We start from the raw sequence: 18,407 nt of genomic DNA on the forward strand, positions 1-18,407 counted from the left end.
GAAAAGAAAATGTGTTTTTTTTATAATATACCCTGGTTTTCTAAATTATCCTCTGATATCACTAAAATATATTGCTCTAGTGTATTTAACCATCTATATCTAAACACTATCTGGTACTGAATTGCTTCATTCAAGTCAATTTTCAATGTACACTGTACCAAAATGTGTGGAATTTCGGCTAGAAATGCCGCACATTTAATAAAGCTTTAAATATGATACTTCAGACACCATATGACGTATATTGATCATATGCAGGCGCTCCAGATTTCCATTTTTTAAGTTTCATATAAAAAAGTTGTGTATTCCGATGTTTTTACTTTGGATCAACGTGTGGATGGGGGCGCCATATTTGATTTGGGCATTTTCAACAGGAGGCATATTTTGTGTTGTTCTGGGGAATGATCAAATATCATTATCTCACTAAGACTTACATTTTTCAACTACATAGTGCCAATATTAAACGTGTATTCCATGTTTCGTGAATGATTCGGTCTTGAAACACCTACAAACATCAATTTGGTACACTGTTATTTTGAAGAAAATCTCGATCGAGCTCCAGGGTGAAAACCGGAAGTGGTCGTAATTAATACGCAAATTCGATTTCTTTACTTATCAGCATTTGTTTATTCTATACTATATAATTTTGTATTGTGTGTAATTAAATATAAATATGTCGTGTCTAATTTTTTAATTTCGATCAGCAAAACAATTTATCTACATATATTCATCACGGGACTAATCACTGCGAGGACACTTCCGGTTGTGCGTTGTTTGAGCACCGATTCATGACGACGAATGTTATTTCTGGCCTAAACGAAAATCAAAAGCACATCTGTGGTAAGTTAATGTGTTACACGACATATGGTAAGGTATGTAATAATTTTGTGTACATCGATTTACTGTCGAAAGCAGCAGATCTGCACAATAGACGGTCTAATCCGGTATTTGACAGGAGGTAACAGAGGCCATGAAAATGTCCAGCCTCGCTTTTTTTCCTAATTTATTTTTCACATGCATGACCATTTTCCCTTGTAATATGGCCAATATGTTGTGTTTTTAAGTGGAATGAAATTTTATTTACAAAATATGTAATTATAGACCATATTTGAAGGACCCTGTTTGGTCCAATATCTATGGAACCCTAGGTGAAGCACATGGTATCGTTCCACGACAAATAGCTTTACAACATAATTACATACATCAAACATGGCTGTATCCAGAAAAAGAAGACAAAAAAGGTTTGGTCTGTCAACTGGTATCAATTTAAGGCAGCGTAAAGGTGTAAGACCCGGTCGTCCAAAATATGCTTTCTCTGTAAGTAAGCCTACAACAGTAAATCCCACTGAACATAAAGTGAAATTGAATAGAAAGAGAATACACCAAAGAATTGTTTATTCTGCCAAGAGACAGTTATTAGCAATCAATAATTATAGGAAAACATATACTGTGCGTGATATATCTGACAACAACAACATTAAACTCAAAGTTACCAAAGTAAATGACATATGTGGCAATGGATACAGGATTGTAAACCTCGACTGTCTCCAAAAACATGTAGCATCTATTACCCTTCATGCCTGCCAGTGTGAAAAGGCATTAGCATTGTCGTTAAAAGGTGAAGCTCCTATAAAACTAGTTTCCGAGGAAAGAACACTTGGGTTAGCTAGTGTTCTGTTAGCTGAATGCCAAGGATGTCAGAAACTATTCACATTTGAAACTAGCCCAAAACTTCCACATTCCAAGCGATATGATATAAACGTTCGGGCAGTTTGGGGAAGTGTTGTCACTGGGAATGGACCTGCCCATATGAATGAATTTTTGGGAACCCTTGACTCTCCAGGTTTATCGCAGGTATCATTCTCAGCGATAGAGGAAGAAATAGGGCAGTGGTGGAAAAATGTCCTGGAAACTGAATTGTTAAAGGCAGGTGCAGAGGAGCGAGAAATTGCGATTGACAATGGCAGTTACCATGGTGATGTTCCCAGCATTACAGTCATAACAGATGGTGGGTGGTCAAAGAGGACGCACAAACATTCGTACGATGCACTTGGTGGGGTTGCAATCATTATCGGACAAGAGACAAAAAAGCTTCTGCATATTGGTGTGCGCAATAAATATTGTTGTGTGTGTAATAGTGCCCAGCAAAAACAACAGCCAGCCAAACCCCACAACTGCTTCAAAAACTGGACTGAAAGTAGCCAGTCCATGGAAGCCGACATCATCGTCCAGGGCTTTTGTGAAGCGGAAACGAAGCATGGATTAAGGTATATGCGAGTGATAGGGGATGGGGACTCGTCAGTATTTGCCAGAATAAGAGAGGAAGTGCCACTGTGGGGAAGATATGTTGAAAAGATCGAATGTGCCAATCACGCATGTAAATGCGTCAGATCAAAATTGGAAAAACTTGTGGCAGAAAATCCAGCCTACAAAGGAAAGCACCATCTCAGCAAACCCCAAAGGATCCGTATAGTAAGTGCTTTAAGATGTGCTATCCGAATGAGGACTGCTCAAGCCAATTCAACAGGGGATCAACATCTAGCATCTCAACAGCTCAAACATGACATTATTCAGTCTGTTCACCATGTGTTTGGTCACCATGACAACTGTTCGGATTTTTGTCAGGCAAAGACAAGCACTGCACCTCTTGCTACACCATCGGAAAGCAATTCTCAAGATGTAACAGAAACGGTGGATGATGTCATCGACAATCAAGTACACATGTGGACATAAGGCTCCTCCATCGCTGCACAGAATGAGTCGCGCATGGGTACCACTGACTCTTACGACAAAGTAGAGAAGTTTATACTGCAAGATGTGTCACAAATACTTTCTACCCTGGCAGAAAAAAGTAGCAGACTGATCGGTAACACCACAACAAATTTAGCAGAAAGCTGGATGCATATCCGCTCCAAGTTTGATGGTGGGAAAGTTTTTAATCTCTGCAACAGGGGTTCGTGGCATGGCCGGTGTATTGGAGGAGCCCTTAGGATGAATCTTGGTCCTCAGTGGTCACCTACAGTGTGGAAAAAAGCAACTGCCACAGAACCAGGAAGGAATTTCATCCGTTTATACGAAACCAGAGAAAAACGACACATCAACACAACAGTGTATAAAGCTAAACCTGAAACGCGCACCAAACGCTGGAAGAGGAAAATGGCCAAAACCCAGCAGTCCACGACAAAGAAAGCCCGGTTGGCATATGGTCCAGAAGCCTTGGATGTGTCAGAGGATGTTTCCGCACCAGAACTGGACAAACTTAAAAAAGAATTTCTGCAGAGGAACATCGATATAACTTGCGGCAAAATGAAAGAGATCGAAACTGCAACATTGCGTCAATCACAGTCTGGCTTGTGGCATTCAGAAAGAAGAAAAAGGATAACAGCGTCAAATTTTGGACCCATTGTTCGGCGAAATCCATCATTAGCCGTCAAAACTTTGGTCAGGAAACACCTTTACAACACCTTCAAAGGTAATAGATACACCAAGCAAGGTTTACTGCTGGAACATAACACACTAGAAGCGTACAAGTTGAAAATGGCAGAAAGGAACATCAATGTAGAAGTAGAACCGGTTGGAATGGTCATAAGCAGGAAACACAAATACCTAGCAGGAAGGTCAGACGGAATTGTCCGTGTTCATGATGGAGAACTTGGCTTGGTAGAAGTGAAAAATGTGCTCTATAATAAACCCATGACATTGCAACAAGCTGCACAAACCAATAAAGGTTTCTGTTTGACAGTGAACGATGGAAAGTTAGCCTTGCGCAAGAATCATGACTATTTCTATCAGTGCCACGGCCTAATGAATGTCTGTGATTACCAATGGATAGACTTTGTGGTTCGGACAACCGACCCCTATCAGTTGCACATCCAAAGAATTAACCGGGATAGAGATTTATGGGAAAACAACATGCTTCCTAAGCTCAAAGCATTTTATGAAAAGGCTTTACTACCAGAACTCTCATTGCCAAGAGAGGGGAAAAGTCCTGGAATTAGAGAACCAGGTGTTTGGGTGAGTATTCAGTCACTGGTGACAGTAGCTTAGTCTGTAGAGCATGACATCCTAGTAAAGTAGCACTATAAAAGTTTTGAATACTTCTGAATACTGCTGCATATATGGTAAGTAAGGGTTACAAGCGATACCAGTGCTTCAGTCATAACAAGGGTTAATCGGTGCAATGTAACCTGATCTGTCCCACCAACATTTTAATATCAATAATATAACAAGGGTTAATCAATCATATATAGTAAATGGCCATAGACAAGGAAACTTGGTTATGCTAGGTTTACACTATGATCCCACGGTTGCTACATGTTTTATTCTGTCGTCAAAGTGTATACGCAATTTAGTATATTATACATATATCTGTATGTTGTGTTGATGTTTAAAAATTCCATCTTTATTCAAATGTCATGAATGTATTTGCAGTATGTAGATTCTACAAAGAGGAGCCGGCAGAACAAACAGAAGAAACCCACAACTTTAGGTACAGCCACATCAGCCATGACAACAAGCAGCCCGTCTTCAAGGTAATCACTGCTACTACCCATCAGTTTTACTAGATGCTCATCATTATATGTCAAAAGGGCAGTTGTAGGGCACCCAGTGTCAGGATAATGTGACTGAATGGGATGTCATGTTTGTCGACAGCATCATATTTCTTCAATTATATTTTTAGCCCACCATCAACAGATGGTGGGCTATTCAAATCGCTTTTTGTCCATGGTCCGTCGTCCGTCCTTCCGTCCGTCTGTCTGTCCTTGCGTCCGTTAACAATTCTTGTTACCGCTATTTCTCAGAAAGTAAATTCATCCCTAGAATTTAATATATTTATGAAATTAATTTATTTAGAATTTATTCTATATGTTGTATGTTATATATTTTCTATAATTATATTATATTCATATTCTCATTGTCCACAGGAAAGAGACCAAGAAAAAGAAGACAGCTACAAAAAGTACATTGCCTGCAGCTAAAGGGAGAAAAAGTGATTCTGGCCAAGTGGCAAGCACTTCATCGTTGAGGTATGATATAATATCAGTGTTAAGCCCAATGCAAAAACTAGATATGATGTATGTACCACATAAAAGTCATTAGTACATCAATCCATTTATCATATAAACATGGTGATTTCAAATATTAAAACTATTATTACTGATTGTTAATGCTCTGATTTCCTTGCCAAGAACTTGGTATTATATGGAAAGAGATAACAGGTGTGTTTATCAGTATAATGTGACTTAGTCGGATATAATGTCCCTGTTGTGGTGTTTCTGTGTTCACTTTGTCTACAGTGCACAGCTGACCAGTCAATAAATTATTTTTAATGTGTCGAGCAGACATTTAAACCCAATTCACTCATTCAAACATTTATCACATTTTGGCTTTTATACTGATAGACCACCCGGTTAGCTCAGTTGGTAGAGCATTCGCTAATCATGGTGGGAGGTTGGGGTTCGAATCCTGGTCGTGTCAGACCAAAGACATAATTTGGTAGTTGTAGCTTCCCCGCTTAACGCTCGGCATTAGGGGTTAGTGCAACGACTGGTCTGTCTGGAGTCAGGATAATGTGTCTGGGTGTTGTATGGTATTAGGCTGCGATATTGTACTTCATTGAATTGGCACTCAAAAGTCGCCACCAGACAATGCAGTCCATAAGCATACGTACACCCCACATGTATCATGCACCCATTATACTGTCTGCATATGACCTACGCTGTTGCGCAGACGTTAAACCCTTATCAACCAACCAACCATTTATACTGATAATATAAATTGTTCACAGGAAGAAGAAAGCTTCAAAGAAGACTTAGTTGCCTGTAGATAAAGGGAGCAACGGTAATGCTTGATGTGTGGCAAGCACTTCCACATTAAGGTACGGTATATATTATCAATGTTAACCCATATGCAAATACTAGATATGACAAATGTAATGTAAGATTTTGTTATGTGATTGAGCCTTTAATATCCGAACTGCCAGGTTAGCTCTGTTGTTTGAGTGTTGGCTTTCTGTGCAGAAGTAAAACATTAAAGGGACAAGGGAACAACTTGTGTGCTCAGTGTCAGTATGATGTTATCATTAGTAACTGAGTGAATACCAGGTGTTTCGGTGGGGCAGCACCTTAACTCTTTGCGTACCAGAAGCACTTGCAGGGTTAAACAACCCCAGGTGGAATTTTCAAAATATTGTTGCCTTGACAACAAACTCTATAGAAATACGTCAAATACTCAAAATATTGTGAAATGACAAAATATTGTGAAATGACAAATAGAAATTATCCATAGAAATTAGTTATATGTTTTAGAGATGGAATTAATTGGATAATTATTCTCACGTCTGCTTATAAACACTTATCAAAGGGGTAATTCCTTGTCAGATATATCCGACTTCAGGGATTTGAGGTATGTTTTTTTTGTCGGATATATCCGCCATTCTAGAGGGGGGGTTACGTTAAATAAAAGAAACTTAAAGTTTCATTACAAATTAAACTTAACTGTCTGTATATGACCTGTAATGTGTTGCACAGACGCTTACACCCATTTCAGTCACTCACTTTTCAGCTTATTATATTAGAGAATGATCATTTACCATAGGTGAATTGTTTACTCCATTTACCATAGGTGAATTGTTTACTCCGGGTGCTCTGGTTTCCAGCACCACTGAAATTGGAACTTTCCATAAATAATCATGTTTATGCATAATACCAGTAATTGAATTTCGTGACCTAAAATCCCAGCTGTGTACTGGCATTATCTATGACATTTCTTTTGTGGTTTCCACAGGTCCAGTTCTCGTGTCGCCAAAGTTTGTTTGGAGAAGTATCCGACACAAGTGGATAATTGATGCGGACACCGACCATTAGGAATATGGTAAGTATGATTACATAGTAAAATATTTGGAGGCTTTAGTATCCAGTCTAGGTATCAGCTAAACTAAAACACTGGTAGTTACTCTCCTTTCTAATTACTTGCTTCTTGCACTTGTTTCTCCGAAGACAAAAGTGTCCTTTGTAGACAGGTGTCCTTTATACAAAGATTACATTTTTAATGTTTGATTAAACACAATCAATCTATAATTATTCCTTTTAATGTATATAACCATCAATTTAACATTGAATGAATGAATGTACATACATGTATAATGAGTGTTTTAATCAATTTTCAAATGTATTTCCAATTAAATCAATAGATAACATAATATACATCATAATGGACAATATAAATCCTGTCATATTGGTAACTGCTGGATTGCAAGCAGAGCAGTTTGTGAATGGTAAATAACCTATAATGTGTGGAGCACACTCATTTCAATATTCATGTGTTGAAAAAGCCGAAGAGTTTGCAAAATTACTCATCCCATTATGTTATAAATGTTACAAAGATGTATTTTGTATTGTTTGTAGATAACGGTTGGATGAATGTGGAGGATACTTGTCACCAGTTCAGCTATTTTGTAAGGTGAATATTTGAAAACTGTTCAAAGGATCTCCCAGTGGACATCAATCTACTTTGTTAAAACATACTGTTACTATACTGTATGTATGGTGCAAATAACTATCAATTCGAAGCTTATACCTATGTACAAGCCATAAGAATACTTTTGAATGATGTGAAATGTGTTATCTGTAGATAAATCTACAAATTTTGACATTGTTGCACTTGTTTCATTTTTGAAATTTTTGGCTTGGACTGAGCCTCCATACTTTTGAGAAAGTAGTACCGTCGCAATGTAAGCCATCTTGAGTTTTTGTCATCTGACATGAATTATTTTTATGCTTTTACACAGTTGCTACTGCATTTTACCAAAAAAATGACCCCCCCGCCACCTTCATTTTTGTGTAATATTGAGTTTAGTGAGTGTTTTTGGTGAAAAAAGGACTTAGTGATTTTGATTGATTTCTTTCCCTACCTTGTCCTACCGAGGTTAATATTTGTTTTATATGTACATACACCCTAAAATAAATGTAGGAATCATTACCGTCATAAGATTATCTACAGTTTGATATACAACATGTCCAACCAATTGGATTATTTATCAAATAATCTTGTTTTGAACTTGGTGTTAATTTGACTATAGCGGAACCTTAAATAGATAAAGACTACATATATTTATAACTAATTACATAGCATATCGGCGAAATTCAAAATAAATGGGTAAAATAATATATCAAGAGGGGTTTGTATTTTGAGTTACATTTTGTATAACAAGCCAATATTACGTAACTGGTATACAAAAGAATAGCTATCAATATAAACAAAAAGTGTTCTCCAAGTGTTCTTGATACATATGTAGACCGGGTGTGAATTCTGGACTAGTCAGTAGTGTGGTGACACCTTATAACATTAACTATGTCGCCATTCTATTTTATAATAGCCATGGGCTAGAAGGGTCCAACATGCACCCCTAACCATCGAATCAATATTTTTCTGAACCCTTATGACCCACTGAGCACAAATAAAAATGTTAACATTGCATAAGTTGGGATAAACTTACGGTTATGACGTCATCAAGATGGCCGCCATCTCTAATTTCACTAAAAAGTGAAAAATAGTCATAACATTGACATTTTTTCCACCGAAGTAGACAAATGACAACAATAGAACAACAAGTACATATCTGGACCAAATAATCCAATAGATGTAGTGATTCGTACGCAGGAAATGAGGAAATACAATTTTAAGTTCAAAAATTGTAATTTTTTGGCAAATTTTTCATATATGGCTTGATACAGCGAAAATGTTTCGGAACGTAATTCAGTTAATTGACCTCTTATCAATCAGTGTAAACAACAACAACAAAATAAATAGAGATGCAAAAGAGAATTATTATTATACCATCATTTGGCTTAAAGAACATCACCGGGTGCGTATACTGGGAATATGATTGTTATATTTTCCAAACCTCTGTCTACAGTTTCTTGGTGTCTTAGGATATCATGAAAAACATGGCTATTGGAGATTTTCATCTTTACAAATTTGAATTTTGTGTTGGCTGACTATCTAAATGGGACTTCAAAATATCCTAATATAATCCATTTTCATGTTTGAAATTTTGTAGACTAGTATCGTCTCAAATGCATTATTAAAGCCCAACGCCAAATAATAGGGTATATAATTTAAACTTAGATAAGCCTGTGTATCAGTTAATACCATGACACTTTCCAAAACTTTTTGAGTCTTTTAGAATGAGCACATCTATTATTTATTTCCTTTGTTTAACGTAAGGAATTACCAGATGGTTACCACAGTTTCACATATTTCTTTCACTGGTTCTCAATGATAATCACTATCATTGTGCGTGCTTTCTCGCCAGAGTGTCGTATTCGATGTCAATAAACTCGTTAAACTGATGAGCTGATGTGACATTACATTACCGATTTACCACCTTGGTTTTAACTTGTCAACCTTCCATGGCCAGTGTAAACATAAGGAACATTGGGTTCCGGGATCTGGGAGCTCTTCCTGTTTTCAATCTAGTGATTCACATATCGTATATAATATTCCAGACTTACCCGGTATGATGGAAAAAACATCAGATCAACATTCTTCGAAGGATTGAGTTGGTTCTCCTTAATTCGTTTGAAACACAATTCCTCATTCTTATGAACCTTTAGCAACCATAAATGACACAGGTGAATTCTTTGAGGCCATAAATGAGGTCTGCAGTGAAGTTCCACTCTTCGCCAAGTCTGGAAAGCACTTTAGATAATTTTTTTCTTGAGAGTCTTCAATGGTGTCTCCACGCATACATCAGATATGACACAACCAGCACCTTCATGGGAATGGGAAAAGTCAGACCAACGAAGAATCTTCAGAAAACTCAATAGTTCGCTGCAAGTGCTTTCCAGGAGGCTTGGCGAAATATAAAACATTTAACATTCAAGACGTCATAAATGACTGACTTCGAGGATATCACCTGTGGCCATCTATGGTCGCACGAGGTCCCACAAGGTTGATTAATGGTGCTTCACAGGAATTGTGGAGCAATGAGCTATGGGATAATGATTATCATTAAAACCTGTGAAAGAAATATGTGATACTGTAGTAACCATCTGACATTTTGCTTATGCTGTATATAGGAAGTGCGCATTTTCAAAAACGCAAACATTTTAGAAACTGTTAATGATATTAACGGAAACACAGTCTTAGCTTAGATGCTGTGCTGTAGTAAGTATTTTTGGGACGCTGCTAGAAAACAAAATTTCAAACATGAAAATTGATTATGTTGAAGTCCCACCAAGATATATTCTGTCAACATTACTTTAATTTTTCTACATATAAATCGTCAATAGTCAATGTTCTATTTAAAGAGACAATTCAGTCTAATGGAAATTAGATTAGTTAGTTTTATAGTGATATACCAGAAAAGGCCACAAAAGTGAATGTATGTAAAATGTTCAAACTCGCTTGCTGTCCGCCATTACCAACGCTCTTTCTGTAGTGCGTTTACGCTTTAGGTGCATGTCCTTGTCTAAATATAATTTTACCAACTCCTCAGTAGTTATTTATTGCATTTGATTAACATACAGCGTACATGTTATATCTGCCTTATCGTATTTGATCAATGTATTTGGAATTCCAACGGTACCAATCAAAATACTTAATAACGATGTGTTATTTGTTTCATAAGGAATATAGAGCAATATATTTATATCATCTTTTGCTTCGTGGTTATGTAACAGAATTAGCATCATTGCATTGTCTCTTTAAGGAAAATATAATATACTAAGAAACTGTAGTGTCAGCGATTTAGAGTTCGAAAAATCCCAATCAGATGCCCAGTATACGCACCCGGCGATGTTTCGTTAGCCTAATGATGGTACATTGTATAACAATAATTCTCGTTTGCATCTCCATGTATTTGTGTTGTTATTGTTGTTTTTAGCTTTTGAAAATAGGTAAAAGAACTGAATACGAATAATAGCTTGATGATGGGAAACATTTTTTCCTGCGTCAAGCCAAATATGAAATATGAAAAATTTGCTTAGAAATTACCATTTTTGAGATTATAATCTTATTTTCTCATTTGTCTTGTTTCTCTGCGTACAAATAATCACATATATTGGATTATTTGGTCCTGATTTGTATTTGTATAACAGGCAGCTGTTACAGAATTAAATATTTATGCAAAAATTCAGGACTTAAAATAAATACAAGAAAGTACCAGGTTATTTGGATATGCAGTAAAATGTATAGTAGTGATACACGTATTCCGAGCTTGGACTTGCAGTGGGGAATTACTAAATTTACACTTCTCGGTATTGACATTCATGTTGATCTTCATAAAATACCACAATTGAACTTTGATAAAAAAAATCATGTAAACTCAAAAACCTAATTCAAACATGGAAAAGGGAAAATATCTCTTGTTGGTAGAGTGCGTATAATATCTCTCTTAATTTCTCAGTTAAATCATCTTTTTATTTCACTTTCAAATCCAGAGGAAAATTTTATAAAACAGCTTAACACAGTTCTTTTAAATTTTCTTTGGAATATTAACTATATACAGTTAAGCGAGATGTAGTTATCCAGAATTATATAGATGGAAATTTGAAAATGGTCCATCTTACAGCGTTAATAGATTCATTAAAAATAGGCTGGATAAGAAAAATATTTAAATCAAATGGTAAATGGCGTATGATTCTAAAAACTAATGTAAACTTCTTTCTTCGTTTGGCAAACTGTGGAAGTGAATATCTTGATAAAATTATATATGATGGTAAGAATGTTTTTTGGAAGGAGTTATTTACAGCATGGTTCAAATTACGATTAAAGGATAACCAATTAGAAGCGAAAAAACACTCTGTTCTTAAGACACCAATTGTACAATAAAAACATTACTGTTGGAAATAAAACGATTTTCTACCAATCATGGTTTAGAAAGGGAATTTCAATTATACAAGACCTGTTAAAAAGTGTTTCTCAATGTTCATTTCTTACATATGATGATTTTTGTAATTATCTCCAATATCATGGACTGATATCCAGCATCAAAAAGTATCTGAAGAATGTAAATTTACCAAATGGAAAACTATTTTATACAATTATTCCTTTAAGTCTTGAAATTATATTGAAAAAACATTTTTGGAGTCCAAGATTTTTATAGAGTGCTTGTCAAAAACAATTGTAATAACTGGTCAAGCTAAATGGGGAACCTCTTTTGACTATGATCAAGAAACACGGAAAGATATATACAATATACCCTTCATGTCTACCAATAAAACTAAACTTCAGTCGCTTCAGTTCTGAATTTCTCACTATATACTAACAACTAACACTTATCTTTGTAAAATTGGTCTCTCTAATAATCCTCACTGTTTGTTATGTGCTTTAGCAATGGAAACAATCACTCATCTATTTTTGGAATAGCTATGAAGTTCAGAATTTTTTAGCTAATTTTGAAAGTCTTAGATATTCTTTTTATTCCATTTGCAATTAATAAAGAAACTATGCTTTTTGGAAAATTTGATCATAACGGCATATATCAAAAAATAGTATCAAACATTATATTTACAAAACAAGATGTTTACATGGTTTGTTCAATGTGGCGGTTCTTTTAAATTATAAAGAATATTATTATGTTCAAAGATCTATAACTCATGGAAAAGGAAAAAAACCTTAATTTTTGTTTTTACTAAAGATTGGAAAAATGGTTAAAGCTGGTAGAACTTGCAAATAGGGCACTGTTGCATATATCCTGTATTAAAATAGTAAGATTATATATTTGTTTGTTGTCTTCCGTACAATGTACATGTGTCATGCTTGCATTTAATTGGGATGTTGAGTAGTAATTTTAATTCAATGTCACTATTAGAAATAAAATGTCTTTCTAACTTTCTTTCTTTCTTTCTTTTTCTCTCTCTTTCTTTAATGCTTTTATCATTGTTTTCATTGGTTAATGGACTATTTTTCATATAAGAGTATATCTGCATTTAATACTTATTCTCCGTAATCTCTCCTAATGTTAGTTCACCCCCATCATTCCTTCTTTCCTTCCCAATTCTTTGTTCATTGTTTTATTTTTTCTCTTCCACTCCCTCTCTTTAAAAAAACTCAAACAATGTTATTATACTGATGAATGAAAGAATGGCAGAGTGAAAGATATGCATGGAAGATAACGTTATATATATTCATATTTCACGATTATGTGATGAATTTAAACTTGATATATTGTTTGAAAAAAAATTAAAATTAAAAAAAAAATCATGAATTTTTATGAAGTTACATTATGCACAGAGATCTACTTGGATAGAAAAAGTTACAACGAATTAACATTATGTATATTTACAATTTGAGGGAAATGAAAGAAACAGTCATATGATCATTCCTATGAAATTAAATAATTCTTGAAATTATGCACAAAGACAAACACCTGGAGCGTTTTGAACGGTATTACTAAATCAATCATTTCAATGCAGAATAGTCTCGTTTTGAACGACATTACCAAATCAATCATTTCAATGAAAAAATAGTCTTTAGTTAATTAAATTATAAGGATTAGTTTAAGAAGATAATTTGTGTGATGGAGAAAGCACACAAAAATCTGAGTGTAACCTTAGCATAAACCGCTTCGTGGAGTACACTTAGAATGTTTTGATAGAACTCCATAACATAAAGAATGTATGCAAAATAATTTCAATAATTTGAAAGATTTGATAGAAACGACCACTTCAATAATTCCAGTGAAGTAATTATATTATGCACAAATACCAATAATTTGTTAGTTGTGAGAAACAGTCAGTTCAATATTTTTTGAATTTACAAAAGAAAGGACCACTTCAATAATTTCAAGAAAGTAATATTATGCAAAAAAAAGAAGACACATGATTTTAGAGTTGTAAAAGAAACAGCCAGTTAAATATTTTTTGAATTTACATTAAGCACCATTGCATAACTTCGATATGTACAAAATGATGTCAGACAACACACATTGAGTATTGATGATACAGACAGAACACAATGATATAGAGCAAATGGCTTTTATTTGTTTATTAATGTATTTATCTGGGTTTTTTGTGTTTGTTTTTGAGAATATAGCATTCAACATGATATAATGCTTCACCTCCGACGAATAGATATTTTCATCTATTAAAAACAGGAGCAGATGAATTATTATATTTCTTCAGTAACAAAAGTTACTTGCTTTACACTATTTCAGTACCATCATTGAAAAGTTTGAGCTTTTTATTTTACTTCAATATACAAATCTAAAATAATTAATTGCATACCGAAAATAAATCCATGACCCTATGCCTTATATTGAATAAGACAGTGATTGCGTAGACAACAAAAGCAAAGCAAATTATTTCATATGTGTTTTCTGTAAATTAGACATATATATATATGATTAAACATCAATGATTTTGCAAATAAATAATAAATATTATTTAGTCTCTGTCGGCTGTTGAGCATCTGTAACTATATTATATTTTGTAATTAAGGTGAATCCAAAACTACTGAACCCCTATAGATGAACTTTATACGTGGAGTGGGTTTTCTCAGGTACACAAATCAAAACACATCACCCCTCACAAGTGTTTAATTAAGTTACGAAGCAGCAATGTGTGGACTAGCAGTGATATCCGACGGAAGAAGGACAAAGAATGGAAGAAAAGAGATTTCCATCAATCGAATATTAAAGTATGTGGTGGAATACGCGGGGAGCTTGTCACGAGTCTATCGATCGCAGAGCGAACATAATCAGTTCTGTGTCATCCTAGATACACTGGGCATGAATAATGAATCGTTCGCCAGATTGACACAAACCCTTTCGACAGCATGCTAAATGTATTAAGTGTTGTCGCATCTGCGAACTATAAAATGTCTTAATTTTAAATATTCAATGGAAACTAATTCTTTTCATTCATGACTAGAATACCCTAGCGCCCTACTTCCTCAAAGCAGCATCCAAGCGCTGAGCAGACGACAAGCCTCGTTTTGATGTCGAGGATGATTTATGCATAAGTCTATGTGTTTAGATGTGGATGCTGAATTCAAGTGAATGGTGGTCGAGTCCGGGTCTATGTAGCTACATCTGTACCCTGTTTTTTGTGATATGGATTTAAAAATTAAGATTTCTCTGTCATTTTCCGTGATACCTCTGTGATGTATGCCTGGAATATAAAGCGAAGGGTGTAGTATGTTTGTAAATAACGTCACCATCCTAGCCGGTATTGCAAGCTCAATGGAACATTACTAATGTATAGGGAGAAACCGAATCTTATAGGATTTATTGGTAAGTAAATTTACACACATATGTATGCACTTCCAAATTTTTATAACGACGTTTATTCATACAGAATAAGGATATGATATTCATTTGTCTTGATGCATTTCTTCCTGTGTAAAGCGCCTTAAGGCTGCACGTATCTGTAGTGTGCATCACATTATTAGTTGGAAGGGTGATATATATTGGGAAAATGTTCATCTGTCATCGAGTATTCTTATCACGGCACCAACAGGAGCTATGAATGGCTAACATTTCACGTGTAAGAGTGGACATGTTATTGAATGCTGTACGTACGTGTGTGTGTGCGTGTGAGTGACGGACGAGATCATTATCGGTTATACATTACGGGGGAGTCGGGGGTATGGTGCAAGGAAAGTGTGTGTGCTCCAGAGTGTGTACTTCCTCTAATGTTACACAGGAAGTAAGATTTTCCATAAACATAAGGGGCCCTCTTGCCTGCAGGGTAAACTCAAATATAGAAATCTAATATGATAATAATCGCATATATACTGTATTGAGTCTCAAATATAACAAAGGTAATTAGACATTGATGAGCGAGCACATGAATACTGGTCGTGTACAGAAGCCGAAATAACGCGGCCAGTTCACGCATCCTCATCAAATGTAATCCTACAAATTATGTTAATCACAGCGATGCATTATCACCAGGCCATGCTTAACTACTGTTTCTGCTACTGTCTGGTGATAACCCCGGTATTCTCAGACATATTTACATTGGTGGGTATTTAGTGCGAGAGCTACGGCTACAAGGATGAAACTTCAACGATAACGCGTGTCACTGGCGTGTGTAACACCGATAATCACATAAACGGAGGTTTATTATAATTTTGCCTCGCTGTGTACTCGTGTAAGAGTGTGTGTATAGTCTGCACAGGTATAACATCCTTGGCTATCACAACCCCTCGGGCAAGGCGATTGTTTATAGGTCTGTGTAAATACTACGTCCAGATAATTCTCCAGATCTTACGGTCATGATCTCACGGAGGATAAGTACATTTATTGTATACTCCAGTAACACTCCAAGGCTTGCCCTCGTTAGATCGTTACAGACATATACCCTTGTAACATTCACAAGTATTGATTAGAACGTTCGAAGAGAAGGGTAATGAAACATCGCAAGTTGTGCTTTAGGCCCGATTATCTCATTACATGACACTGTTGATATGGGTCTGTGGACTAATTAAACGGCGGTCACAGCTCCCATTTTAGGTAGACGAACGAGGCACTGCGCGATTGATATCGATCTCGTGAATTGATTCTTACAATTGGTTTTAGGTGTCAATGAAAAAAAATCGCTGCGTGGTATTGTTGATAAAGGGATCAACGGAGTATTGCAGCAGATATAGAGGGTTTAGGGTTTATTGTGCTTAACATCCTATTCAAGGCCTACTGTAAACGTGATATAGACTATCGGAATACTACTCGGATCAAGTATCACAGTGGCTGAGTATGGCCTGTGGTATATTGATAAACCGATTAGCACCAGTAAAAGGATGTTTGCAATATTTGTCTGAGTGGGGGTGGGGGATGTAGTTTGGAAGCAAATTGTTTTATTATCTGAACAAACGTCTGCTGTGGCGTGACGGGAATGCCACAGGAACATTTAAATGTTTTGTCAACTGATTTTGGCGTCGACTTATTTTCGTATTTTCATTAAAAGCGATTCCGAGTTAAACATTTTATTTATTTATGTGTGATGCCACATACCTAACACATTTTTGTGAAAATTTATTTTCGCAAATTCAATCTGATCGCGAAATACATTTTAACTCATCCATGTGTGTAAGAGAAAGAACATCTTATAACGTCTTTATCAAACTCAAGCGAACTGTCAAATTTTCGGCCTTATTTTAATCTAGAACCCTAAGGCTTCTGAAAATGTCTGTAGACAATATGTCCAAGTACGTGTAGCTGTAACTAATATTCAGTTTCCTGTCGGGAATGTAACAGGAGAGGAGGTGAAATGATCAGAAGGGGAGAAAAGGATAAATGTTTCGATAGTGTTAATGTGCTATTGCACGTGTGCCAGTAGAATAGAAAAGCGATGAATAAATTTGCGAATACGAAATGTGATAGTTGTGTCAATAATGATCCTAGTTAAAGACTTTGATTAGTAAACAAATACAACGAAAAGTCAGTTTTTTCTACGTATGATGGGGTTATATTGATTAATTGACTGAACAGATTGACAAATCTAATCATTTAACGTATTATCACACTGGAGTTTTACCTAACATGGAAAGCGGATCCTTCCCTTGGTCGTAGGTGGGTGATTTTTTTCTCTTTGTACGTCGACTGTCCTCATCTTTAAACTGACACGACTTTAAATGACCCCTACAGTTAAGAGGATGTTAACTCTAGTTTAACACGTCAGAACTTGGAAGCTGTTCCAATTAACATGTTTTAAGTTATTTCTGTACAGTATGTGTATGGTAAAAATCTCCGTATCGGAAACAGATCAGTATTCTATATAGATATGGATCATTATATTTAGAAACGGCGTATTACCGTATATGGTCATTACTAACGTAGACTAGTATGTTGACATCAACTGTATTTTTGGTGTATGTTTGTTTCTCACAGTCTAAAAATAACTCGCGGAAAACATTCTATAGTTTGACCAGTGTCATATGCCGTTCAGCGTATGTGAAACAATCAAACATCGTTTTATAATAGCTGACACGACTAAGAAAAACTCGATTCTAAATTGAACCTCAAAACCACAATCTCAGATTAATTGTGTTGAATGAGAATGAACGTGAAATAAAACGTTCAAGAACGTTATGTTCAAACCTTTAATAATGAAAATTCAATACAGACGAACTAGACTAAAAATATCCATCAAAGGATTATACTATTTCAAAAAATGCTTCTTAAAAGATTGATTTGTTTATATAACTTCAATTCATTATTATTTTGAGTTACTTAACAATGTGCCTGTGGTGTGAATCCGGTATGTTCAGATCGAGCTGGGTTGCATAATGGTATGACGAAACTCACAATTATCATTTCTTAATGCAGGTAAATTTGAATCGAAAAATTACCGTGTTAAGAACGCTTAAAAACCATCAAAATACATTATAAAACTCATCTCAGCCATTCCAAATCGTAATATTTTTTCTCGGGGGATACCACCGAACTCCCATCCTCGATACTC

The 18,407-nt window shown here is 35.5% G+C and overlaps 2 protein-coding genes and 1 long non-coding RNA gene across 7 annotated transcripts in view; all 3 read left to right on the forward strand.

The window, feature by feature from the left end:
- Positions 1–753: 753 nt before the first annotated feature.
- On the forward strand, positions 754–5,022 carry LOC138326370 (uncharacterized). The gene is made up of 3 exons (XR_011208899.1): positions 754–837; positions 4,429–4,529; positions 4,923–5,022. It is a non-coding gene; the product is annotated as an uncharacterized lncRNA (long non-coding RNA).
- On the forward strand, positions 1,207–4,044 carry LOC138326116 (uncharacterized). Its single transcript, XM_069272248.1, is given in 1 exon segment — positions 1,207–4,044. A coding segment is annotated over 1 exon segment (2,838 nt).
- A 9,884-nt stretch (positions 5,023–14,906) lies between the features above and the next one.
- Positions 14,907–18,407, forward strand: part of LOC138325611 (regulator of G-protein signaling 17-like) — a 49,301-nt gene continuing 45,800 nt past the window's right edge. For 2 of the 5 annotated variants that reach the window (XR_011208808.1, XM_069271391.1), the window contains exon 1: positions 14,907–15,235. The gene's annotated coding sequence lies outside the window, so the exon portion shown is untranslated. The remainder of the gene's footprint in view (positions 15,236–18,407) is intronic. The other 3 variants (XM_069271392.1, XM_069271393.1, XM_069271394.1) reach the window with 2 other exon arrangements.

This window comes from Argopecten irradians, chromosome 6, assembly GCF_041381155.1.
Source record: "Argopecten irradians isolate NY chromosome 6, Ai_NY, whole genome shotgun sequence".
NCBI lineage: Eukaryota > Metazoa > Mollusca > Bivalvia > Pectinida > Pectinidae > Argopecten > Argopecten irradians.